Below are 26,629 nucleotides of genomic sequence, written 5' to 3'. Positions count from 1 at the left end.
GTCTTTTTGTTTTTCTCAAGAAGTATATGAGAGCAAGTTGCTTATCTGATGCTTCATTATTCTCAAATATGTTAGTATCTATTTCCTGCTAAAAGACATCTGGCTACATCATTACAGCTATCCAAGTCAGGAAATGAATATGAATGTATTACTATTATTCCTGTTAAACAGACAGTGTTCAAATATTTTACCAGTAACGTCTCTATGACCAAAGGATCCAGTGTAGATTTACGTACTGCATTTAATCATCATGTTTCTTTAGTTTCTTTCCATCTAGATCAGTTGTCCTGTCTTTTCTTGCTTTTCATAGCTATGGCATTTTAAAATATCATAGTTATTTTGTAGAAGTTCCCTATGTTTAGGTTTGTTGAATGTTTTCTGGGGCTAAGACTCAGGATATGCATCTGCAGAAATGTCACAGAAGCGCTGCATTCTCATTGCATTCTATCAGGTGGCATATTTTGATTCATCCCATTACTGACGATGTTTACTTTGATCGCTTGATTTTAGGGTGTCTGTCAAGCTTCTCTACTGTACAGTTACTCTTTTTGTTTCCCCCTTTTGTAATTAATATATAATTTGTGTGTGGGATGGGGATACTTTGAAACTAAGTATAATATTTATTAGACTTTCAACTTATTCATTGATTTATAGTAATATGGATTCCTGTTTTATAGCTTTACTCACTGCATTGTAATCTGTTAATATCTTGTTTATTTTGAGATTAAAACTGTCTGTTTTGGCCGGTGGGGTTACATTCAGGATAGGTCTCTGTCTTTTTCCACGTCCTCCTCATTCACTGAGTACTTCCTTGCTTCAGGCATGACGAGATATTTCAGACTCATCATATACTTTACCTGCCCCAGTCCTGAAACCAGCCATTTCTCCAAAGAAGACTGGTTCTTTTTAATAGAAATAATACTTAGAAGACATGGGAGTTTTAGGTAAATTCATTGCTATTAGACTGTCACCATTAGTTGTCACTTTTCCTAGGCCCTCTTAGTGGACATACATGTATATATTTTTTGTCATGGATTTCTTAATCTCTATATGTTGAAAACATGAGTTCATACCAGTACATCTAGTACTAAACCAATACCAAAGAGTTCATTCTGCATGTTTGTATTTCCTTTCTCTGATAGTGAGAAACGTATCTTCTATTCTCTTTATATTATCTACTGTCTTTTATTCTTTGATTAGTCTCCTTAAAAGCAACCATTCTCCCATCTTCCTCACATAATTGCTTTCCTCAATGCACTCAGGTTTTTTTAACTCCACATGCCTGGCTGCCCTCAGTACCCAATGTGGACACCCTTGTCAGCCTACCTGTGCTCTGACACCCCATACCCAGCTGCCCCTCTGCTTGGATTTCCTTCTTCCTGGACTCTGACGCACTCCTCTGGTTTACCAGATGTGTGAATGGCTTCCTCACTCCTCTCAAGCTGACATCCATGGCTGGACCACCCCCAAAATGTGCACACTTTTCTTACTCTCCTTGGATTCTAACACCTCACTTGGGCAGCCACTGTGCATAGATACCCTCCTTGCTCTACCTGGACCCCAACTCTCCATGCCAGGCCAACCACTGAGAAGAGATTACCCTTGGGTTCTAGATTCCCCATGTGATCCATCGTCCTCAGCCCATTCAGGCTCTGCCGCCTCATGCCAGGAAGTTCTCTCACTCACCCTTCTTATCCTGCCCGGCTCCAGCACCCAGCTCTGTCCACTGCTGTTGCCCTCCCCCCAACTCCTGGCACAGATCCCCATCTTGGTGGGCTTCACATAATGGCTTACAACTGTAAGGAAAGGGAGAGGAGGAAGGGCCAAAAGGTTTATTATTAAATTATTTAAGTGGTGCTCCGAAGTGTTTTATTCAGAGGATCAATTTGCTAATTACTGTAATGAAAACCAGAATAAAAAATAGAATGTAACATACAAAAATCATTTTATTAGTATGTTTTTCAAATTACCTGAATTTACTTATATGCCCTGAACTACCTCCATTGATTAATTGTTTTAAGATCAAGAAAGAGATCAAGAGACTAAAAGTTCCATGTCTATTCCAGGTGATAGCATGCTATAAACCAGGGGTCCCCAACCTCCAGAATCTAATGCCTGATGATCTGAGGTGGAGTTGATGTAATAATAATAATATAAGTAAAATGCACGATACAAGTAATGTGCTTGAATCATCCTGAAACTATTCCACCCTCCCAGTCTGTAGCAAAATTGTCTTCCACAAAACTGGTCCCTGGTGCCAAAAATGTTGGGGACCACTACTACAAACTATTAGTTTAATATCATCCTGTCCTGACCGCTTTCTTTCATTTGATGTTGTCATTGAATATGGTAATATGAGTAGGATGGACCTTTACATGTGTTCTTATATAAAGCAAAAATTTGTAAAAATAATTAAAATGTATAATGATCTTAAATAAATATATATTTATACCTTGACTTTTTTCTCATTTAAATAGAAGAATCTTCATTTTGGCTTCCCTTATATGGTAACATGTGCTGCCGACTAGTCGCCCAACCAACCTGTATGGCTGAGGATGTATTTGCAGGATTTCTTAATGAGCAGGTTAGAAGACTTCAAATATCCTACAACAGTTATAGCTCTAATTTAGATCTTAATGGCAGTTGTTTGGCATTTTGATATTAAGAAGTATTTTCTTTTTTTTTTAAATATAAAATCGTCTCTTGAATGGCAGCTTCCTCATTGTTAGACATAGAATAGGAGTTGTGGCTGGAACTGATAAGGTGGGAAGGGGAAGGGTCTTAATGCAATTTTGATGGCTAAGGAGTTGCCTCTACAGGTTCCTCTGTTTCCTTAATAGCAGCAACAGGATAATATGTAACAGACGACTCCTTGGGGAAACTGATGAGGACTTCTCAAGCCTTTCCCATAAAGACCTTTCTGTCAGACAGCTTTCAGCACAGTTTTGGCCTCTAGGCTTCCAAAGCTGCCTCTGTGCAACCTACTCCTTATTTATTTATAACTATAGTTATTTATATTCAGTAAATAATTAATTATGGGCTTCAATGAATCAATAGCTTTTTAAAAAAGATTCCATTAAGAGGAAAGAAAATTTGCATTTATACAGGGAAGTCCATGTTCTGAGAACAGTAAGGGAAAGTTGTATTTTAAATATTGAGTTATTTTTATAATTTTCCTGAGTCATTCTGTGAATTGCTGTGGAATTCCAAGCACTAATTTTTAATAGACTATTTTCTCTTAAATTGCATTGATTTATGATTTTATGTGTGTGAGTTATGTGATAATCATTACTTCCCTTATGCATAATGCTTTTGAGAATTCCAAACATTTCTTCTCTGATACTAACTTTTTGACTTTGAGCTACTAACTTATTGTATGATAAATTAATTGGGTAACTGTCATATTAAAACATCTTTAAAAACTAACTGATAATTCAAGTATTTTGTTGAGTTTAGAGTTAAGATGATAAATAATGATTTAAAGTTGAGAATTTCTTGATTTTTCTTTTTCAGCAAATGGTAGGAGGTCTAATTCGTTGGAGAAGGTTGTATTGTGTTTTAAGAGGGGGTAAACTGTATTGTTTTTACACTCCAGAAGAAATTGAAGCTAAAGTGGAACCGGTTTTGATAGTGTCTATTAACAAGGTAAATAAAATGCTATTTTGAAGATAAAGGTATAATATTTTATGAAATTATTTTCTATTACAGTTCACACTGTTGTCATCTTATTTACAAAAAAAGGAAAGAACTGCTAAAAATAGTTCATAAATATAATTTAATCTTATTTTTCTATTTATAGAACTTATCTGGTAAAGGAAATACTGTATATTTTCTAAGAAAGTGTAGTAATTGGAGATTTATACCAGCAAATAGATCTTAAAGCAGAGAATGTAACTTGACGTTAACAGGTGGTTTAAAATTTTTATGAATATATAATTAAGAGATCATATAAACATCATGTTACAGTAATATACTCTTTCTAGTCAATGCTTAAATGAACCCATAAAAAGAAATTCCTGAGTATACTTTCTGATTTCTTATGGAATTGGTGGACAGTTGTTCAGCCTTCTGCCAGAAGAATACACATACATGTAAATATACTGGTTTGATAAAAAGGAGATTATAAAATTTTAGTTTCAAAGTTTTCACCCAGAAATCTGCAGGAAAATTTTTCAGTCTAAGGCAGACTTATTTTATCTCACCATCTTAAGTTTGTCTATCCTCCAAGTCTAGGGTTTATTAGAGGATTTTTCCTCCTTCTTTATCGCATTCCAACTCTAGAATTAAATTAGCATTTCTAGATTAGAAGATCATGTTTTCTGCCTATGAACTTCAATTATTTCTAGTTGTTTAGCTTTGCGTGGTAAAACATGAGCCATCACATCTGTTAACTGTAATATATATGTTCTACTTGCCTTTAAGTTATCTTTTGAGAAAAAATGTTAGTGTATGTCCTGAAAAAACATGTTGATACTGGTCTGCTAGTGTATAAAGATTTAGTTAATTTCTATGATCTTTCCAGTAATGACATTTGATCTGTTTCTGCTCTGCTTTTAGAGATGATGCCACTTTTTCTTAAAGGAAATCCTATAGTGAGACCTTTTATTATGTAATTAAGTCCACTTAATTTATCTGTTGTATTAGAAAGATTAATGTTGCTCTTAAATAATATACCTCAAATATTTTAACGGTGAATTTATTTTCATTTAAAAATTAGGTTAAAGTAAGTATCATTTTATTATTGGAAAATTTATGTAATTTTTCCATTGTTTGTCAACTTTTTGTTGTGCATAGTGTTCACTTCCCCCCAGAGTTTTTTAAAAATTTCAGATGTATAGAAAAGTTGAAAGAATAGAAAAATAAAACCTGATACCCATCACCTAGATTATTCAGCTGTTCTTAACATTTTACCACATTTGCTTTCTCTCTAGATATTTAAAAAACTTTTTTCTGAACCATTTGAAAGTAAGCAGCAGGCAGCATGAAATTTCTTTCCTAGAATGTATTAGCGTGTTTCTCCTGAAAACAAGTTATTTCCTTCATAACTGTAATATTATTATCATAGTCAGTAAATTTATTGTTGATAAAATAATATTATCTAATATACTGAACAAATTGCCGCAATTGTCTCCAAGATGTTCCAATTTTTATTTTTTGTTTTATCCAAGACTCCATCAAGGATCACAGATTGCATCTAGTCACCATGTCATTTGTTTCCTTTTTGTCTAAATTGTACCCTTCACTTGCCATTTAAAAAAAATTTATCATGACATTGACATTTTTGAAAAGTCCAGGCAAGTTCCCAAATTTGTTTTTGACTAATTGTTTTGCTTTATTCATGTTAAGTATTTTTGGCTACAGCTCTTCTGATACATAGATGATTTTGTGTAACCTGATTTTCACTAGGTAGTTAGGTAATAAAAATGGAATCCTACCAATTTTTTTCTTGTATGTTGTACAATATAATATCGATAGCTATGAACTAAATTAAAATGTAATCCAAACAAATGATATTTTAAAAGTTAGATTTGAAAACAGCCTTTGAGGTATTCATTTTTCCTATCGCAGCCCTTTTAAGGGAGGCAGAGCAGGTAGGTCAACCCTGTTTTACAGGTATCTTATTTCTGTTTTACAAGTGAAAACCCATACTCAGAGATCAGATAGAACTTGTCTAGCTAGTACATAAAATTATATGGCTCATTTTTATCCTAATGGGTAGAAAACATAGATTAAAAATTCATGGATTGTTTTTTTTTTTCCTTCATAGTCATACTGCTAGTCTAGATTTGGGAAGCAAAATTAAACTTTTTCCTATCTCCGAATCCACTTTGAATCAGTTTTGAAAGTACAAAGTAGCTTTGAAATGAGGTTCTCAGTGCAAAGCCAAGTTACCTGTTGGCAGTAACTTATGAATCTGTTGAAACTTTGCCATTTAAATTTAAGAGGCCAATTATAATAGAACTTCTTGGTAACTATAGTCAGTTCATCTGTATTTTCTTGTTTGATGACAAGAGTCTAATTTCCAAAAAGTGGTCAATGGTGTTTACATGACCTGACTAAACTGACCTTTTTCAATTGACTCATTTTTCCTGTCGTAATAAAGGCTGATGACCTGGCAACTGATGGGATTCCGTAGTCAATCAGCTCCATTATTATGATCACTGAAATCAGCATATTTAGAAATCCTATGGTGGCTCCACAATTAAGCATTACAGATTCACAGGAAAATAATTTATCTAGTAATTTGTATAGACTTAGCCCTAAACTTGGTACAACATGAGCTGTATTTGACCCTGAGGACTGATGACACAATTACTGCTTTCAGTGAATATTACTGTTGTCTAAAGTACCAAAAATAATTTTAATATTGAATCATAAGGGTAAGGTTAAGGTTGGGAAGATTAATATAATTTAGTTGCTTATCTCAAAAATTAAATTGATGACAAAGTGTTAAATTACCTAACTTTGCAATATTTCCATCTTCATTTTCTCCAGTGCTGATTCCAGCACTGATCCCTGCCCTTTCTCAGTAGAAATTTTTCCTTTGCATTTCCTACTTAAAATTTTTTTTGTATGAAAGTATAGTTAATTTACAATATTGTGTTAGTTTCAGGTGTACAGCAAAGTGAATCAGTTATACATATACATATATCCACTCTCTTTTTAGATCCTTTTCCCATATAGGTCATTTACAGTGTATTGAGTAGAATCCCCAGTGCTATATAGTAGGTCCTTATTAGTTATCTATTTTCTATGTAGGTGTGTATATATCAATACCCATATTTCAGTTTATCCCTCCTCCTGCTTTTCCCCTGGCAACCATAAGATTGTTTTCTACTTCTTTATCTGTGTTGTAAATAAGTTCATTTGTACCACTTTTCAAGATTCCCAAAATAAGCAATACCGTATGATATTTATTTTTCAATATCTAACTTAACTTCTCTCAGTATGACAATCTCCAATCTAGATCCATCCATGTTGCTGCACATGGCATTATTTCCTTCTTTTATGGCTGAGTAATATTCCATTGTATATATAAAGATATATCTTTATCCATTCTGCTGTTGATGAATGTGTAGGTTGCTTCCATGTCCTATTGTAAATAGTGCTGTAATGAACATTGGAATGCATCTATCTTTTTCAACTATGCTTTTCTCAAATGCAGAAAAGCAAAATGGCTGTCAGAGGAGGCCTTACAAATAGCTGTGAAAAGAAGAAAAGTGAAAAGCAAAGGAGAAAAGGAAAGGTATACCCATTTGAATGCAGAGTTCCAAAGAAGGAGAGATAAGAAAGCCTTCCTCAGTGATCAGTGCAAAGAAATAGAGGAAAACAATAGAATGGGAAAGACTAGAGATCTCTTTAGGAAAATCAGAGATACCAAGGGAACATTTCATGCAAAGATGGGCTCAATAAAGGACAGAAATGGTGTGGACCTAACAGAAGCAGAAGATATTAAGAGGAGGTGGCAAGAATACACAGAAGAATTATACAAAAAAGATCTTCACGACCTGGATAATTAAGATGGTGTGATCACTCACCTACAGTCAGACATCCTGGAATGTGAAGTCAAGTGGGGCTTAGGAAGCATCACTATGAACAAATCTAGTAGAGGTGATGGAATGCCAGTTGAGCTATTTCAAATCCTAAAAGATGGTTCTGTGAAACTGTTGCACTCACTATGCCAGCAAATTTGGAAAAATTGGCAGCGGCCACAGGACTGGAAAAGGTCAGGGTTTTTTTTTTTGGTCAGTATTTTTTCTTTCTTTATTTATTTATTTATTTTGCCCAAAACAAAAACCTAGGTGTAAACTTTATTTTATTATTTTTTTTTAGGTAATTAATTTATTTTTTATTGGAGGCAAATTATTTTACAATATTATATTGGTTGGTTTTGCCATACATTGATATGAATTTGCCCCGGGTTTACATAAGTTCCCCCTCCTGAACCCCCCTCCCACCTTCCTCCTCCCTTTATCCTCCCTCTGGGTCATCCCCGCATGCCAGCCCCGAGCATCCTATAACATGCATTGACCCTGAACTAGTGATTCGTTTCACATATGACAACATACGTGTTTCAATGCCATTCTCCCAAATCATCCCACCCTCACCCTCTCCCATAGAGTCCCAAAGACTGTTCTATACATCTGTGTCTCTTTTGCTGTCTCGTATACAGGGTTATCACTTGCATCTTTCTAAATTCCATATATATGTGTTAGTATACTGTATTGGTGTTTTTCTTTCTGGCTTACTTCACTCTGTATAATAGGCTCCAGTTTCATCCACCTCATTAGAACTGATTCAAATGTATTCTTTTTAATGGCTGAATAATACTCCATTGTGTATATGTACCAAAGCTTTCTTATCCATTCGTCTGCGGATGGACATCTAGGTTGCTTCCATGTCCTGGCTATTATAAACAAGCCACAGTCATTATTTATTTATTTTTTATTGGAGGCTAATTATTTTACAATATTATATTGGTTGGTTTTGCCATACATTGACATGAATCCACCCCAGGTGTACATGAGTTCCCACTCCTCATTCTAATCCCTAAGAAAGGAAATGCCAAAGAATGCTCAAACTACCGAACAGTTTCACATGCTAGAAAAGTAATGCTCAAAATTCTCCAAGCCAGGCTTCAGCAATATGTGAACTGTGAAATTCCAGATGTTCAGGCTGCATTTAGAAAAGGCAGAGGAAGCGGAGATCAAATTGCCAACATTCACTGGATCATCAAAAAGGCAAGAGAGTTCCAGAAAAACATCTATTTCTGCTTTATTGACTATGCCAAAGCCTTGACTGTGTGGATCACAATATACTGTGGAAAATTCTGAAAGAGATGGGAATACCAGACCACCTGACCTGCCTCTTGAGAAATCTGTATGCAGGTCAGGAAGCAACAGTTTAAACTGGACGTGGAACAACAGATTGGCTCCAAATAGGAAGAGGAGTACGTCAAGGCTGTATATTGTCACCCTGCTTATTTAACTTATATGTAGAGTACATCATGAGAAACACTAGGCTGGATGAAGCACAAGCTGGAATCAAGATTGCTGGGAGAAATATCAATAACCTAAGATATGCAGATGACACCACCCTTACAGCAGAAAGTGAAGAAGAACTAAAGAGCCTCTTGATGAAAGTTAAAGAAGAGAGTGAAAAAGTTGGCTTAAAGCTCAACATTCAGAAAACTAAGATCGTGGCACCTGGTCCCATCACTTCATGGCAAATAGATGGCGTAATAGTGGAAACAGTGGCTGACTTTATTTTGGGGGGCTCCAAAATCACTGCAGATGGTGAATGCAGCCATGAAATTAAAAGACACTTGCTCCTTGGAAGTTAAGTTATGACCAACCTAGACAGCATACTAAAAAGCAGACACGTTACTTTGCCAGCAAAGGTTCGTCTTGTCAAGGCTGTTTTTCCAGTAGTCATGTATGGATGTGAGAGTTGGACTGTAAAGAAAGCTGAGTGCCAAAGAATTCATTCTTTTGAACTGTGGTGTTGGAGAAGACTCTTGAGAGTCCCTTGAACTGCAAGGACATCTAACCAGTTTATCCTAAAGGAGATCAATCCTGGGTGTTCATTGGAAGTACTGGTATTGAAGCTGAAACTCCAGTATTTTGGCCACCTGATACAAAGAGCTGACTCATTTGAAAAGACCCTGATGCTGTGAAAGATTGAGGGCAGGAGGAGAAGTGGTTGACAGAGGATAAGATGGTTGGATGGCATCACCGACTCAATGGACATGAGTTGGTGACGGACAGGGAGGCCTGGCATGTTGCAGTCCATGGGGTTGCAGAGAGTCAGACACGACTAAGCGACTGAACTGAACCGGGTATATGCCTAGGAGCAGAATTGCTGGATCATATGATAGCTTTATTTTTAGTTTTTTAAGAAACCTCCATGCTGTTCTGCACAGTAGTTCTACCAGTTTATATTCCCACACAACACAGAAGAGTTCTCTTTTCTCCACTCCCTCTCCAGTTTATTGTTTGTAGATTTTTTGATGGTGACCATTCTGACTGGTGGCTCAGATGGTAAAGAATCTGCCTGCAATCCAGGAAACCCAGGATTTGATCCCTGGTGGGGGAGATACCCTGGAGAAGGGAAAGGCTACCTACTCCAGTATTGTTGCCTGGAGAATTCCGTGGACAGAGGAGCCTGGTGGGCTACAGTCCATGGGGTCCCAAAGAGTAACACGACTGAGCATTTAACACTTTTACTTTGATTCTGACCAGTGTGAGGTGATTCCTTATTGTAGTTTTGATTTGCATTTCTCTAATAATTAGTGATGTTGGGCATATTTTCACATGCTTTTTTGGTCATCTGTTTGTTTTCTTTGGAGAAATGTCTATCTAGAGCTTCTGTCCATTTTTTAATTGGGTTTTTTTGTTGTGGTTTTTTTTTTTTTTTTAATTGAGCTGTATGAGTTTTTTGTCTATTTGTCAGTCTCATTGTTTGCAAATATTTTCTCCCATTCTCTGGGTGTTCTTTTAGTTCTGTTTATGGTTTCCTTTGCTATACAAAAGCTTTTAAGTTTAATTAGGTCTCATTTGTTTATTTTTGTTTTTATTTTCATTACTCTAGGATGTTGTTCAAAAAGATCTTGCTTTGATTTAGGTTAGAGAGTGTTTTGCCTGTGTATTCCTCTAAGAGTCTTACAGCATTCGGCGTTACATTTAGGTCTTTAATCTATTTTGAGTTTATTTTTGTGTGTAGTGTGAGGGAGTATTGTAATTTCATTCTTTTACATGTAGCTGTCCAGTTTTTCCAGCATCACTTATTGAAGCCACTTTCTTTTCTCCATTGTATAGTCTTGTCTCCTTTGTAATAGATTAGTTCGACCAGAGGTGTGTGGGTTTATCTCTGGACTTGCTGTCCGGTCCATTGTTCTGTATTTCTGTTTTTATGCTAGTACCATACTGCTTTGATTACTGTAGCTCCTTGACTTGATTGACTATTTCCTTTTCCATGTTGGGGAAATTTTCAACTGTAATCTCTTCAAAAATTTTCTCATACCCTTTCTTTTTCTCTTCTTCCTCTGGGACCCCTATAATTTGAATGTTGGTGCTTTTGATATTGTCCCAGAGGTCTTTGAGACTATCCTCAGTTTTTTTTCATTCTTTTTACTTTATTCTGCTCTTCAGAAATTATTTCCACCATTTTATCTTCCAGCTCACTGATTTGTTCTTCTGCTTCAGATATTCTTTAATTGATTCCTTCCGGAGTATTTTTAATTTCAGTAATTGTGTTGTCTCTCTATGTGTATTCTTTAATTCTTCTAGGTCTTTGTTAATTGATTCTTGCGTTTTCTCCATTCTGTTTTCAAGGTTTTTGATCATCTTTACTATCATTATTCTGAATTCTTTGTTGTAGTTGTAGTTTGCCTATTTTCATTTATTTGGACTTCTGTGTTTCTAGCTTGTTCCTTCATTTGTGTAGTATTTCTCTGTCTTTACATTATTATTTTTTTTAACTTACTGTGTTTGAGGTCTCCTTTTCCCAGGCTTCAAGGCTGAATTCTTCTTCCTTTTGGTTTCTGCCCTTCTAAGGTTGGTCCATTGGTTTGTGTGAGCTTCCTATAGCATAAGCTTTGTGCTGAGTTTTGTTGTTGTTGGTTTTGTTTTTCCTCTGATGGGCAGGGCTGAGTGAGGTGGTGATCCTGTCTGCTGCTGATTGGGTTTGTATTTTTGTTTTGTTTGTCGTTTAGATGAGACGTCCTATACAGGGTGCTCCTGGTGGTTGGGTGATGCCAGGTCTTGTATTCAAGGGGTTTCCTTTCTGTGAGTTTTCACTATTTGATACTCCCAAGGATTAGTTCTCTGGTAGTCTAGGGTTTTGTAGTCAGTGATCCCATTCCAAAGGGTCAGGGCTTGATCTCTGGTCAGGAATGAAGATTCCACAAGTGGTTTGTTATGGCATTAAGTGAGATTAAAACAAAAACGCAAAAATGAGAAACCAAAGATGAATCCCATACAAATGGCAGTTACAAAATCAGTCAAACATAACAAACACATGAAAAAATGTTCAACATCCCTTATAATCAGAGAAATGCAAATCAAAACCACAATGAGATACCATTTCACACCAGTCAGAATGGCTGCTATCCAAAAGTCTACATGCAGTAAATGCTGGAGAGGGTGTGGAGAGAAGGGAATCCTCTTACACCATTGGTGGGAATGCAAACTAGTACAGCCACTATGGAGAACAGTGTGGAGATTCCTCAAAAAACTGAAAATAGAACTGCCATATGATCTAGCAATCGCACTCCTGGGCATACACACCGAGGAAACCAGAATTGAAAGAGACACATGTACTCCAGTGTTCATCGCAGCACTGTTTATAATAGCCAGGACATGGAAGCAACCTAGATGTCCATCTGCAGATGAATGGGCAAGAAAGCTTTGGTACATATACACAATGGAGTATTTTTCAGCCATCAAAAAGAATGCATTTGAATCAGTTTTAATGAGGTGGATGAAATTGGAGCCAACTATACAGAGTGAAGTAAGCCAGAAAGAAAAACATCAATGCAGTATACTAACGCATATATATGGAATTTAGAAAGATGGTAACCTTAACCCTGTATACGAGACTGCAAAAGAGACATAGGCATATAGAACAGTCTTTGGGACTCTGTGGGAGAGGGTGAAGGTGGGATGATTGGGGAGAACGGCATTGTAGCATGTATATTATCATAAGTGACCAGTCCAGGTTCGACGCATGATACAGGATGCTTGGGGCTGGTGCACGGGGATGACCTGGAGGGAGGATATGGGGAAGAGGGAGGTGGGAGGGGGGTTCAAGAAAGGGAACACATGTACACCCGGGGCAGATTCATGTCAATGTATGGCAAAACCAACTAATATATTAATGTAAGGTAATTTGCCTCCAATAAAATAAATTAAAAATCAGTCAAACAGTAATTAAAATAATGGAATATACATATATATATACACACATACCCATAAGCAAAATCAAAACAGTCCAGCAAAAATAAAGTACAGTAGATTGACCTGGCAAACAAAGGAAATCAAAAATTACATCTACCAGTTAAGAACAAAACTAACTAAAGCACAAACTGGAAAACAAAACTAAAGCAAGGTGCCAAGTGGGGAATAAAGCAGTGAAAACAAAACTAACAAATATGTTGAGAGGAAAGGAAAGAAAGAAAAGAAAGAATATATATGCAAAGTTAAATAGAGGTAGATACATTTTTTATTAAAGTAATTTTTACTTATTTTTTCAACTTATAAGAGTATTCAGATTTATAGAAAAGTTGTAAAAAAACACCTCAGTAAACACTTGTGTATCATCTAGAATCACCCATTAACATTTTATCATATTTGCTTTATCTCTTTATTTTTCTTTTTTTGGGAGTGAGTTAAGCACTTTATGTATTATTTAATTTTTAATCAGCTTTATAGTTGTATACTTGACATAAAATTCACCAATTTTAAGGGTATAGAAGTGAAGTCGCTCAGTCATGTCTGACTCTTTGCGACCCCATGGACTGTAGCCTGCCAGGCTCCTCCATCCATGGGATTTTCCAGGCAAGAATACTGGAGTGGGTTGCCATTTCCTTCTCCAGGGAATCTTCCCAACCCAGGGATCAGACCCTGGTCCCCCACATTGCAGGAGACTCCTTACCCTCTGAGTCACCAGGTATAGTTTGATAATTTTGACAAATAAGATACAGTTATGTAATCATTATTGCAATCATTATTGGATTATAGTTTGTTTAGATCTTTTTTATGAGAACATTAAGTCTGTTAGAAAATTTCACTTATACAGTACTGTTATCAACTATAGCCACCATGTTTTACATTAGATTATTGGACCTAATTATAGCTGAAAGTTTTATAAAGTCTTTTATCTATTTTTTTTGTGGAGACATTTGAACATAAGTCTTCCCTTATCTAGATCAGTTATTACTTTGGAGATTGCATATATTTTTCTCCCTACTGTGCTTCCTCTATATGTGTTAGCTGATGCTCTTTTGTAAAGAGAATGAATTATGTCACTCCTGAAAAGGCTAGATTCATGTTTAATGTTAATGGCCAATTTTCAGAATAAGGAGTTGGTCTTACATGTTGACGTGTTGATATTGGCAACATGTATCAGAGTAGAATTACCTCCCCCAGATGTAGCATATGAGTGTCATTTCTATTGTCCTGTCCCACCTCCAATATTATGATAAACTCATCAGTTTCAATCCATGCAGTCTACTTAGTGTTTTAAATTACTTGGTTTTTAAATATAAGGTAAGTAAAGTAAGTAAGTGAAGTTGCTCAGTCGTTTCTGACTCTTTGCGACACTGTGGGCTGTAGCCCACCAGGCTCCTCCATCCATAGGATTTTCCAGGCAAGAGTACTGGAGTGGGTTGCTATTTTCTTCTCCAGGGGATCTTCCTAACCCAGGGATCAAACCCTGGTCTCCCGCATTGTAGGCAGACACTTTACTGTCTGAGTTGTAAGCGAAGTATAAGGTAGATGTTTTAATTATTTTGCTTACTTTGTAAATTTCTAAGAGAAGATGTGCTATTAATGTATTCTTAAATAAATAGGATCATTGATAAATGCCAAGTTGGTATTTTCTCATAGGTAGAGCAGATAAGCACTACATAAAACTTTTAAGAGTAGTATTTTTGTTTCACTTGTTAGTGTATTTCCAATACTGGGTCTCTAAGATCTTTCTTTTTATGCTTAATAATGTTAAATATTAAATGCAAAGTAAAATTCCTTTCTTTTGATTGTCTTCTCTCATGATTTAGAAAATAGTAATTTTGCTTAATGCTACTTTAAAAATTATGTGAAAGCATAAATTTTACAGTTGCTAAGGTATATAAATAATAGCTCTGATATTTTGATCATAGGATCTTTTCTATGACTATAATTCTTGTCCTTCTAAATGGCATTTCCTGTAAGGCAAAGTCAGTTCATTAATTTTCAGAGGGAGCCATCTGTGGAAATAGTCACATTAAGAAAAGAAAAGCTTAAAAGCTATTTCCCTTTTCTTTTCAATCCAAATTTGAAAGGATGATTTACTTCAAAGTAGATTGTTTAACTTCAAAAAACTTCCCTATGAATGTTGTTGAGCTAGACGTCCTCAATAAAGGGTACTTAACTGGAGCCACTGAATCTCCTATACATTGTTGAAAGCATTTTATTAGCCAAAGTTTTATCCGTTGCCAGTGGGGTGGGGAATGGAATGGAAAAGAAGTGTGAGTCTTTGAGATCAATAGTCTTTTCTTGATTTAAATACTATGCATGATTTCATTTTAATGAATAATAAAATCTGTACTAAACAAGTAAATAACACTAGTTGGTGTGATAGCCCTTTGTTAAATTGTCTTGAAATGGCTTTTAACCATTATATTTATCATGGACCCTAGCAAGTAAAATTATCATGAAGCACATGGGATTTTCTTCTGATTATGTTAGTCCTTTTAATGTATGAAACCTATCAACTATTTAGATTGTCCTTTATTAAATACAGCAAAAATAATTTTTTAAGCAACCTTTTTCTTAGGAGTTTGCATCTGATTTCATTGACATAAATTGAAAATAATTATATCACACTAATACTAATCACACCCAGTACTTATTTTAACTTATGGTTATGCTTTATTTCAAACATTCCTTGCCATATGTTTGTAGAAGGTATGCTTTCTTTGTCATTAGAGTATGTATAAGTTCTAAAGCTTGTTTTTAGCCATCAACAATTTTGTCTTCATGCCTGATTAATAAGACTGTAGCCCAGACATCTTTCAAAGAACTCATTTATCTTTACAACATGTTTCTGAGGAAGATGTGAGTGCAATATTATCTCTGTATTATAAGTAAGAAAGCGGGCAGTTCATTTTTGTAGTTGTATTTTATGTTTTGTGGTTTTTTTGGAAAAAATTTCAAGACAATCTGTAGAAAGAGTATTACCTCTACTGTAGGATTATTTTGAAGCAAATTCTAGCAGTCATATCATTTTACTTGTAAATATTACTATTGCCATACTTAAGAAAATCTGTAGTTATATATAAAGATAGTATGTTATCAAAAATCCAGACAGTGTTCAAATGTCTATCTTGTGATTTTTTTAACAGCTTTTTGAATCAGGATCCAACTAAGGTCCATATACTGCAGCTGACTGATTAGGTCTCCTAAATTTCTTAATCAGTTGGTATTCATTCTACCATCACCCTGCTTTCTCTCTTACATATACACACACACAATTACACACAATTTATTGAAGAAATATGGTCATTTATCTTACACAATTTTCATAGTCCAGAGTTTGCTGATTGCATCTTCAAGTTGTCTCTTTTCTTTCTATTTCTGAAGCAGGTTTAGGTTTGTTCATTGGTTAGTTTTCATTCCAGTCCCAAAGAAGGACAGTGCCAAAGAATGTTCAAACTACTGTGCAGTTGTGCTCTTTTCACATGCTAGCAAGGTAATGCTCAAAGTTCTTCAACCTAGACTTCAACAGTATGTGAACCGAGAACCTCCAGATGTACAACTGGATTTAGAAAAGTCAGAGGAACCAGAGATCAAATTGCCAACCTGCATTGGATCACGGAAAAAGCAAGAGAGCTCCAGAAAACCATCTACTTCTGCTTCATTGACTACACTAAACCTTTTGTGTGATTCACAATGAACCATGGAAAATTCTTCAAGAGACGGGAATACCAGACCATCTTACCTGCCTCCTGAGAAACTTTTATGCAGGTCAAGAAGCAACAGGTAGAACCAAACATGGAATAACAGACTGGTTAAATTTGGAAAGGAGTACATCAAGGCTGTATATCATTACCCTGCTTATTTAACTTCTGTGCAGAGTACGTCATGTGAAATGCCAGGCTGGATGAATCGCAAGCTGGAATCAAGTTTGCCAGGAGAAAAATCAACAACCTCAAATATGCAGATGATACCACCCTAATGGCAGAAAGAGAAGAGGACTTAAAAAGCCTCTTGATGAGGGTGAGTGAAAGAGGAGAGTGGAAAAGCTGTCTTGAACCTCAGCATTCATAAAACTGAAATCATGGCACCGGTCCCATCATTTCATGTCAGATGGATGGGGAAAAAGTGAAAAGTGGCAGATTTTATTTTATTGGGCTTCAGAATCACTGTGGACAGTGACTACAATCATGAAATAAAAAGATGCTTGCTTCTCAGAAAAAAAGCTGTGACAAACCTAGACAGCTTGTTAAAACACAGAGACATCAGTTTGACAACAAAGGTCCGTGTAGTTAAAGTGATGGTTTTTCCAGTAGTCATGTACGATGTGGGAGTTGGACTATAAAGAAAGCTGAGACCACCTGACCTGCCTCTTGAGAAACCTGTATGCAGGTCAGGAAGCAACAGTCAGAACTGTACATGGAACAACAGACTGGTTCCAAATAGGAAAAGGAGTACGTCAAGGCTGTATATTGTCACCCTGCTTATTTAACTTCTATGCAGAGTACATCATGAGAAATGCTGGGCTGGAAGAAGCACAAGCTGGAATCAAGATTGCTGGGAGAAATATCAATAATCTCAGATATGCCGATGACACTACCCTTATGGCAGAAAGTGAAGAGGAACTCAAAAGCCTCTTGATGAAAGTGAAAGAGGAGAGTGAAAAGGTTGGCTTGAAGCTCAACATTCAGAAAACAAAGATCATGGCATCTGGTCCCATCACTTCATGGGAAATAGAAGGGGAAACAGTGGAAACAGTGTCAGACTTTATTTTTTTGGGCTCCAAAATCACTGCAGATGCTGATTGCAGCCATGAAATTAAAAGAAACTTACTCCTTGGAAGGAAAGTTATGACCAACCTTGATAGTATATTAAAAAGCAGAGACATTACTTTGCCAACCAAGGTCCGTCTAGTCAAGGCAATGGTTTTTCCCGTGGTCATGTATGGATGTGAGAGTTGGACTGTGAAGAAAGCTGATCACCGAAGAATTGATGCTTTTGAACTGTGGTGTTGGAGAAGACTCTTGAGAGTCTTTTGGACTTCAAGGAGATCCAACCAGTCCATTCTAAAGGAGATCAATCCTGGGTGTTCATTGGAAGGACTGATGCTAAAGCTGAAACTGCAATACTTTGGCCACCTCATGTGAAGAGTTGACTCACTGGAAAAGACTCTGATGCTGGGAAAGGTTGGGGGCGGGAGGAGAAGGGGACAACGGAGAATGAGATGGCTGGATGGCATCACCAACTCTGTGGACATGAGTTTGAGTGAACTCCGGGAGTTGGTGATGGACAGGGAGGCCTGGCGTGCTGTGATTCATGGGGTCGCGGAGAGTCGGACACGACTGAGCAACTGAACTGAACTGAGCACTGAAGAATTGAGGCTTTTGAACTGTGGTGTTGGAGAAGACTCTTGAGAGTTCCTTGGACAGAAAGGAGATCAAACCAGTCAATCCTAAAGGAAATCAACCCTAAATATTCATTAGAAGGGCTGATGCTGAAGCTCCATTACTTTGGCCTCCTGATGCAAAGAGCAGACTCATTGGAAAAGACCCTGATGCTGGGAAAGATTAACGGCAAAAGGAGAAGGGGGCTATAGAGGATGAGATGGTTGGATGACGTCACCAAACTCAATGAATATGAGTTTGAGCAAACTCTGGGAGATAATGAAGGACAAATGAAGCCCAGTGTGCTGCAGTCCATGGGGTCACAACGAATCAGATATGACTTAGTGACTAATCTACAACAGTTGGTTGATAAGAATATATGTGACTATTTTTATCTAGAGATGTATAATACTGTCTGGGTTTTCCAGTCATGTTAATGTCTGTTGATGAACATTATATAAATTCTTTATTTCATCTGGGATTCCAAATCGGTGTTATTTTTAACATTCTTTCTTCATTTATTTGCTGGCATATCTCAGGTTTATCAGCTAATAGGTTGAAGGACAATTCTTAAAGGTGGGATAAGCACTTGTAATTTTGCTTTTATATACTTTGTTGTTGTTCAGTCGTTCATTCATGTCCAACTCTGCAGCATACCCATGGACTTCAGGATACGAGCCTTCCCTATCCTTTACCATATCCCAGAGCTTGCTCAAACTCATGTCCTTTGAGTTAGTGATGCCATCCAACCATTTCATCCTCTATCATCCACTTCTCCTCCTCCCTTCAACCTTTCCCAACATCAGGGTGTTTTCTAATCAGTCGATTCTCTGTATCAGGTGACCAAACTGTTGGAGCTTCAACATCAGTCCTTCCAATGAATATTCAGGGTTGATTTCCTTTAGGGTTGACTGGGTTGATCTCCTTGCACTCTGAGGACTCTAAAGAGTCTTCTCCAACAGTTAATACACTAGTTAGCAAAACTGTGGCAGGTTCCCCAGCATCCTTCAGAGGTGATCAATAAGTTCGTTTTTAAATATCTACGAATTTGTGGATTTAAAGACTTTCCATGCGTCAACCATTTCTTTAGTAATACTTATTGACGTTCAGTTCAGTCACTCAGTCGTGTCCATTCTTTGCAACCCCATGAATCACAGCATGCCAGGCGTCCCTGTCCATAACCGACCCCAGGGGTTCACTCAAACTCATGTCCATCGAGTCGGTGATGCCATCCAGCCATCTCATCCTCTGTTGTCCCCTTCTCCTCCTGCCCCCAATCCCTCACAGCATCAGAGCCTTTTCCAGTGAGTCAACCCTTCTCATGAGGCGGCCAAAGTATTGGAGTTTCAGCTTCAGCATCAGTCCTTCCAATGAACACCCAGGACTGATCTCCTCTAGGTTGGACTGGTTTTATCTCCTTGCAGTCTAAGGGACTCTCAAGAGTCTTCTCCAACACCACAGTTCAAAAGCATCAATTCTTCAGCACTCTGCTTTCTTCACAGTCCAACTCTCACATCCATACATGACCACTGGAAAAACCATAGCCTTGACTAGACGGACCTTTGTTGGCAAAGTAACATCTCTGCTTTTTAATATGCTATCTGGGTTGGTCATAACTTTCCTTCCAAGGAGTAAGCGTCTTTTAATTTCATGGCTGCAGTCACCATCTGCAATGATTTTGGAGCCCCCAAAAATAAAGTCTGACACTGTTTCCGCTGTTTCCCCATCTATTTGCCATGAGTGATGGGACCAGATGCCATGATCTTAGTTTTCTGAATGTTGAGCTTTAAGCCAACTTTTTCACTCCCCTCTTTCACTTTCATCAAGAGGTTTTTAGTTCCTCTTCACTTTCTGCCATAAGGGTGGTGTCATCTGCACATCTGAGGTTATTGATATTTCTCCCAGCAATCTTGATTCCAACTTGTGCTTCTTCCAGCCCAGCGTTCCTCATGATGTACTCTGCATAGAAGTTAAATAAGCAGGGTGACAATATACAGCCTTCACGTATGCCTTTTCCTATTTGGAACCAGTCTGTTCTTCCATGTCCAGTTCTAACTGTTGCTTCCTGACTTGCATACAAGTTTCTCAAGAGGCAGGTCAGGTGGTCTGGGATTCCCATCTCTTTCAGAATGTTCCACAGTTTATTGTGATCCACACAGTCAAAGGCTTTGGCATAGTCAATGAAGCAGAAATAGATGTTTTTCTGGAACTCTCTTGCTTTCTCCATGATCCAGCGGATGTTGGCAATTTGATCTCTGGTGCCTCTGCTTTTTCTAAAATCAGCTTGAACGTCTGGAATTTCACAGTTCACATATTGCTGAAGCCTGGCTTGGAGAATTTTGAGCATGACTTTACTAGTTTGTGAGGTGAGTACAATTGTGCAGTAGTTTGAGCATTCTTTGGCATTGCCTTTCTTTGGGATTGGAATGAAGACTGACCTTTTCCAGTCCTGTGGCCACTGTTGCGTTTTCCAAATTTGCTGGCATATTGAGTGCAGCACTTTCACAGCATCATCTTTCAGGATTTGAAATAGCTCAACTGGAATTCCATCACCTCCACTAGCTTTGTTCGTAGTGATGCTTCCTGAGGCCCACTTGACTTCACATTCCAAGATGTCTGGCTCTAGGTGAGTGATCACACCATCGTGATTATCTTGGTCATGAAGATCTTTTTTGTACAGTTCTTCTTGCCCTCTAATTGGCTACTGGAAGCGTCTTCAAGTTTACTCTTGAGTCTTTTTGATACAACCTTAGTAATCTTTGATTTCTGGTAGGAAAGATTTTCCAGACTTATCCTATTTCTTGAGCCAGGCTGGAAATGAACCATTTCTTTAAAGAACTCTGATTCCATTTAGTAGGAAAGAGTATTTAATTATCATAATCTGAGTATGTAGTAGACATTTTATAAGTCACATATTCAAAAGTAAAGTAAACAAGTTATAAATCTATCTGATATGGTATTTTTCCATTACCACAGAAATGGAGAAGTTAAAGTACAGTTTTAATTCAAAATAATGAAAAACTTTCTTTTGACTCAAGAGTTAATTGTATTTTGTTACAAAATTGACTTCTCTGATTTTATTTGTATTATTCTAAGTTGGTGATGGACAGGGAGGCCTGGCATGCTGTGATTCTTGGGGTCGCAAAGAGTCAGACATGACTGAGCAACTGAACTGAACTGAAAGCCTCTCAAATCAGCTAAAACTTTTGGAAATAGCAAAAGCAAAACAAGAAAGTGACCTTGGAGAGAACACTTATCTCAGAACATTTTTCCTCATCTATAAATACTGACTCTGGATTATCTCTAGGATCTGAGTCTTTCAGTATCAAACTTTTAATTGCTATCTGAGTGAGTCTTTTGTTATGCATTTATTCATCTATTACTTTTCAATCCGTTAGTGGGTACCAGGCAATATTTTAGTTGGTGTAAATAATGGGGGCAAGAATCCCCACATTGCTCGCCTTCATACCCTGCTGAGAGGTGATACTCACCCATGTATACGTTGTGCGAGCCCATAGTTATAACAACCCTAAAATGCACCCTGTATTTTCTAATTCATTCCTCATTGGGAAGTGAAGTCCTGAGCACTATTACTGATACTTTTCCACAGTGAAAAACTGATTGCACGAACTTTCTGACATTATCAGAAACTTTTTAATCACTTTTTCTTTGATATGCACTTTCTTGGTTGAAAAAAGTTTCTCATTAGTTGAATTATTTTGGATGATAACATATTGAAGTTAATTCAGATGATATCTTCTGTTTCATTTGTACCTTTAAAAATCGTCTCGTGTTATAAAGATTTAGTGGTACTTATTGCTATCAGAGTTAATGTTCAGTTCAGTTCAGTTCAGTCACTCAGTCATGTCCGACTCTCCGCGACCCCATGAATCACAGCACGCCAGGCCTCCCTGTCCATCACCAACTCCCGGAGTACACTCAAACTCATGTCCACAGAGTCGGTGATGCCATCCAGCCATCTCATTCTCCGTCGTCCCCTTCTCCTCCCGCCCCCAACCTTTCCCAGCATCAGAGTCTTTTCCAGTGAGTCAACTCGTCGCATGAGGTGGCCAAAGTATTGCAGTTTCAGCTTTAGCATCAGTCCCTCCAATGAACATCCAGGATTGATCTCCTTTAGAATGGACTGGTTGGATCTCCTTGCAGTATAAGGGACTCTCAGGAGTCTTCTCCAGTGCTCAGTATTTCTATGTTGTACTGTTTTTTGTACTGTTTTCTTGTAGAGGATATAAATGAACAAGTTGTCAGATTTTCTACATAGCTATTTTTGTTTGAAGTGGTATATTGGTATTATTAAAAATTCTGCCTACTCATCTATAAAAATCTCATTTAAAAATTAAATCCATTTTAAGTCTGTATATTAGGTTGGTACAAATTTAATTGCGGTTTTGCATTGTTGAACTTTGTCCTTTGATTTTGGAATACACTCTTAAATAAATGTGGTTAGGTTATACATCATTTTAATGTGCATATCTTGCTTTATATCTTTTTACCAATGACATTACTTGTTAATTTTATGTTTATTTTAGATTATAGAAATGGTGTTAAAAAGCAAATTCTAGTGATTTTTTTTTTTCTTGGTTGAGTTCAGAGTGGATCAGAAAGCAGCACAGACAACTCGCAACGTCAACAAAATGCATTTGGCCCAGGAACTGCTAACAAACAGTGTAGGGGTAGGTCAAGAAGTTTTGCAAAGGAGACGAGAGCTTTGAAGATGAGATACACAGTGGCCTGCCATCTGAAGTTGACAGTTACTAGTTGAGAGGATCACCAAAGTTGATCCTCTTAAACCCACATGAGATATTGCTGAAGAACTCAGTTAAAGCAGATTGGAAAGGTGAAAAAGCTTGATAAGTGGGAGCCTCATGAGCTGACCGCGAATCAAAAAAAAATATCGTCATTTTGAAGTTTCACCTTCTCTTATTCTATGCAGCAACAATGAGCCATTTCTCAGCTGGACATGCGACAAAAAGTGAATTTTATGTGACAACCAGCAGCAACTGACTCAGTGACTGGACCGAGAAGAGGCTCCAAAGCACTTTCCAAAGCCAAACTTGCACCCCAAAAAGGATCATGGTCACTGGTGGTCTGCTGCCGGTCTGATCCAATAGGGCTTACTGAATCCCAGTGAAACCATTACATCTGAGAAATATGCTCAGCTAATCAATGAGATGGACCAAAAACTGCAATGCCTATAGCTGGCACTGGTCAACAGAAAGGTCCCAGTTCTTCTCCATGACAGCGCCCGACCTCACGTCACACCACCAATGCTTCAAGTTGAATGAACTGGGCTATGAAGTTTTGTCTCATCTGCCATATTCACCTGACCGCTTGGCAGCAGATTACCACTTTTTCAAGTATCTTGATTACTTTTTGCAGGGAAAACACTCCACAATCAGTAGGAGGCAGAAAAAGCTTTGCAAGTGTTCATTGAAATGTAAAGCATGAATTTTTACTCTGTACAAATAAACTTATTTCTCATTGGCAAAAATGTATTATTGTAATGGTTCCTATTTTGATTAATAAAGGTGTGTTTAAGCCTAGTTATAATGATTTTCAGTTCACGGTCCAAAACCACAATTACTTTTGTACCAACCTATATGCAAGTCCGGAAGCAACAGTTAGAACTGGACATGGAACAACAGATTGGTTCCAAATAGGAAAAGGAGTACATCAAGGCTGTATACTGTCACCCTGCTTATTTAACTTCTATGCAGAGTACATCGTGAGAAATGCTGGGCTGGAAGAAGCACAAGTTGGAATCAAGATTGCCGGGAGAAATATCAATAACCTCAAATATGCAGATGACACCACCCTTATGGCAGAAAGTGAAGAGGAACTAAAAAGCCTCTTGATGAAAGTAAAAGAGGAGAGTGAAAAGTTTGGCTTGAAGCTCAACATTCAGAAAATGAAGATCATGGCATTTGGTCCTATCACTTCATGGGAAATAGATGGGGAAAGAGTGGAAACAGTGTCAGACTTTATTTTTGGGGGCTCCAAAATCACTGCAGATGCTGATTGCAGTTAAAAGACGCTTACTTCTTGGAAGGAAAGTTATGACCAACCTTTCCCGTGGTCATGTATGGATGTGAGAGTTGGACTGTGAAGAAAGCTGATCGCCGAAGAATTGATTCTTTTGAACTGTTGTGCTGGAGAAGACTCTTGAGAGTCCCTTGGACTGCAAGGAGATCCAACCAGTCCATTCTAAAGGAGATCAATCCTGGGTGTTCATTGGAAAGACTGATGCTAAAGCTGAAACTCGAATACTTTGGCCACCTCATGCGTTGAGTTGACTCACTGGAAAAGAGTCTGATGCTAGGAAGGATTGGGGGTGGGAGGAGAAGGGGACGACAGAGAATGAGATGGCTGGATGGCATCACCGACTCGATGGACATGAGTTTGAGTGAACTCCAGGAGTTGGTGATGGACAGGGAGGCCTGGCGTGCTGTGATTCATGGGGTCGCAAAGAGTCGGATACAACTGAGCGACTGAACTGAACTGAGCCACTGAACTGAACTGAACTGCCCTCTGATGGATAAGGATAAGAGGCTTATGGAAGCTTCCTTATGGAAGAGACTGACTAAGGGGGAAACTGGGTGTTGTTCTGATGGCCGGGGCCATGCTCAGTAAATCTTTAATCCAATTTTCTGTTTTGGGGTGGGGCTGTGTTCCCTCCCAGTTGTTTGACCTGAAGCCAAACTATGGTGGAGGTAATGAAGGTAATCAGTTCAGTTCAGTTCAGTTCAGTGGCTCGGTCCTGTCTGATTCTGCAACCCCATGAATCACAGCACGCCAGGCCTCCCTGTCCATCACCAACTCCCAGAGTTCACTCAAACTCATGTCCATCGAGTTGGTGATGCCATCCAGTCATCTCATTCTCTGTCGTCCCCTTCTCCTCCCGCCTCCAATCCCTCCCAGCATCAGAGTCTTTTCCAGTGAGTCAACTCCTCGCATGAGGTGGCCAAAGTATTGGAGTTTCAGCTTCAGCATCAGTCCTTCCAGTGAACACCCAGGACTGATCTCCTTTAGGATGGACTGGTTGGATCTTCCTGCAGTCCAAGGGACTCTCAAGAGTCTTCTCCAACACCACAATTCAAAAGCATCAATTCTTCGGCGATCAGCTTTCTTCACAGTCCAACTCTCACATCCATACATGACCACGGGAAAACCCATAGCCTTGACTAGACGGACCTTGGTTGGCAAAGTAATGTCGCTGCTCTTTAATATGCTCTCTGGGTTGGTCATAACTTTCAAGGTAATGGTGACCGACTATTCAAAAGGTCCCATGCATCCACTGCTGCACTCAGTGCCCCCGACCCTGCAGCAGGCCACTGTTGACCCACGCCTCTGCCTGAGTTTCCTGGACACCCATGGCAAGTCTGGGTCCATCTCTTGTGGGGTCACTGCTCCTTTCTCCTAGTTCTGATGCATACAAGGTTCTGTTTCTGCCCTCCAAGAGTCTGTTTCCCCAGTCCTGTGTTAAGTTCTGGTGGCGCTATGGGGGCTTAATTGTGACCTCCCCCAAGAGGCTTATGCCATACTCAGGTCTGCTGCACCCAGAGCCCCTGCCCCTGCGGCAGGCACTTTGCGGGAGACACTCAAAATACAGTTCTGGCTCAGTCTCTGTGGGGTCTATGGGTCCTGGTGCTCACAAGGTTTGTTTGAGCCCTCTGAGTGTCTCTGGCGGGTAGGGGGTTTGATTCTAAATGCAATTTCGCCCCTCCTATCATCTTTCTGGGGCTTCTCCTTTGCCCTTAGACATGGGGTATCTTTTCTGGTGGGATCCAACATTTTCCAGGTTGTTCAGCCAGGAGTTGTAGTTTTGGACTTTTCACAGGAGAAGATGAGCACACGTCCTTCTACTCACCATTTTCCACGTCAGTTTTCATTCCAATCCCAAAGAAAGTCAGTGCCAAAGAATGTTCAAACTATTGCACAATTGCACTCCTCTCACACACTAGCAAAGTAATGCTCAAAATTCTTCCAGCCAGACTTCAACAGTACATGAACCGTGAACTTCCAGATGTCCAAGCTGTATTTAGAAAAGGAAGAGGAACCAGAGATCAAATTGCTGACATCTGCTAGATCATCAAAAAAGCAAGGGAGTTCCAGAAAAACATCTGCTTTATTGACTATGCCAAAGCCTTTGACTGTGTGGATCACAACAAACTGTGAAAAATTCTTTAAGAGATGGGAATACCAGATCAGCTGACCTGCCTCTTGAGAAATCTGTATGCAGGTCAGGAAGCAACAGGTAGAACTGGACATGGAAAA

The 26,629-nt window shown here is 38.2% G+C and overlaps 1 protein-coding gene across 4 annotated transcripts in view; it reads left to right on the top strand.

Annotated features, from left to right (window-relative positions):
* The window catches only part of RTKN2 (rhotekin 2), a 118,615-nt gene that overhangs the window by 77,301 nt on the left and 14,685 nt on the right, over positions 1-26,629 (top strand). For all 4 annotated transcript variants that reach the window (XM_088841915.1, XM_088841912.1, XM_088841914.1 and 1 more), the window contains 2 exons: positions 2,478-2,584; positions 3,514-3,645. In XM_088841915.1, coding sequence (XP_088698041.1) covers positions 2,478-2,584; positions 3,514-3,645 — 239 coding nt within the window. The remainder of the gene's footprint in view (positions 1-2,477; positions 2,585-3,513; positions 3,646-26,629) is intronic.

Source organism: Moschus berezovskii, chromosome 12 (genome assembly GCF_049115385.1).
Source record: "Moschus berezovskii isolate FMDL1 chromosome 12, NW_MosBer_1.0, whole genome shotgun sequence".
NCBI lineage: Eukaryota > Metazoa > Chordata > Mammalia > Artiodactyla > Moschidae > Moschus > Moschus berezovskii.
Note: the sequence above shows the minus strand (reverse complement) of the source record. Positions and strands in the feature narration are given on the sequence as shown.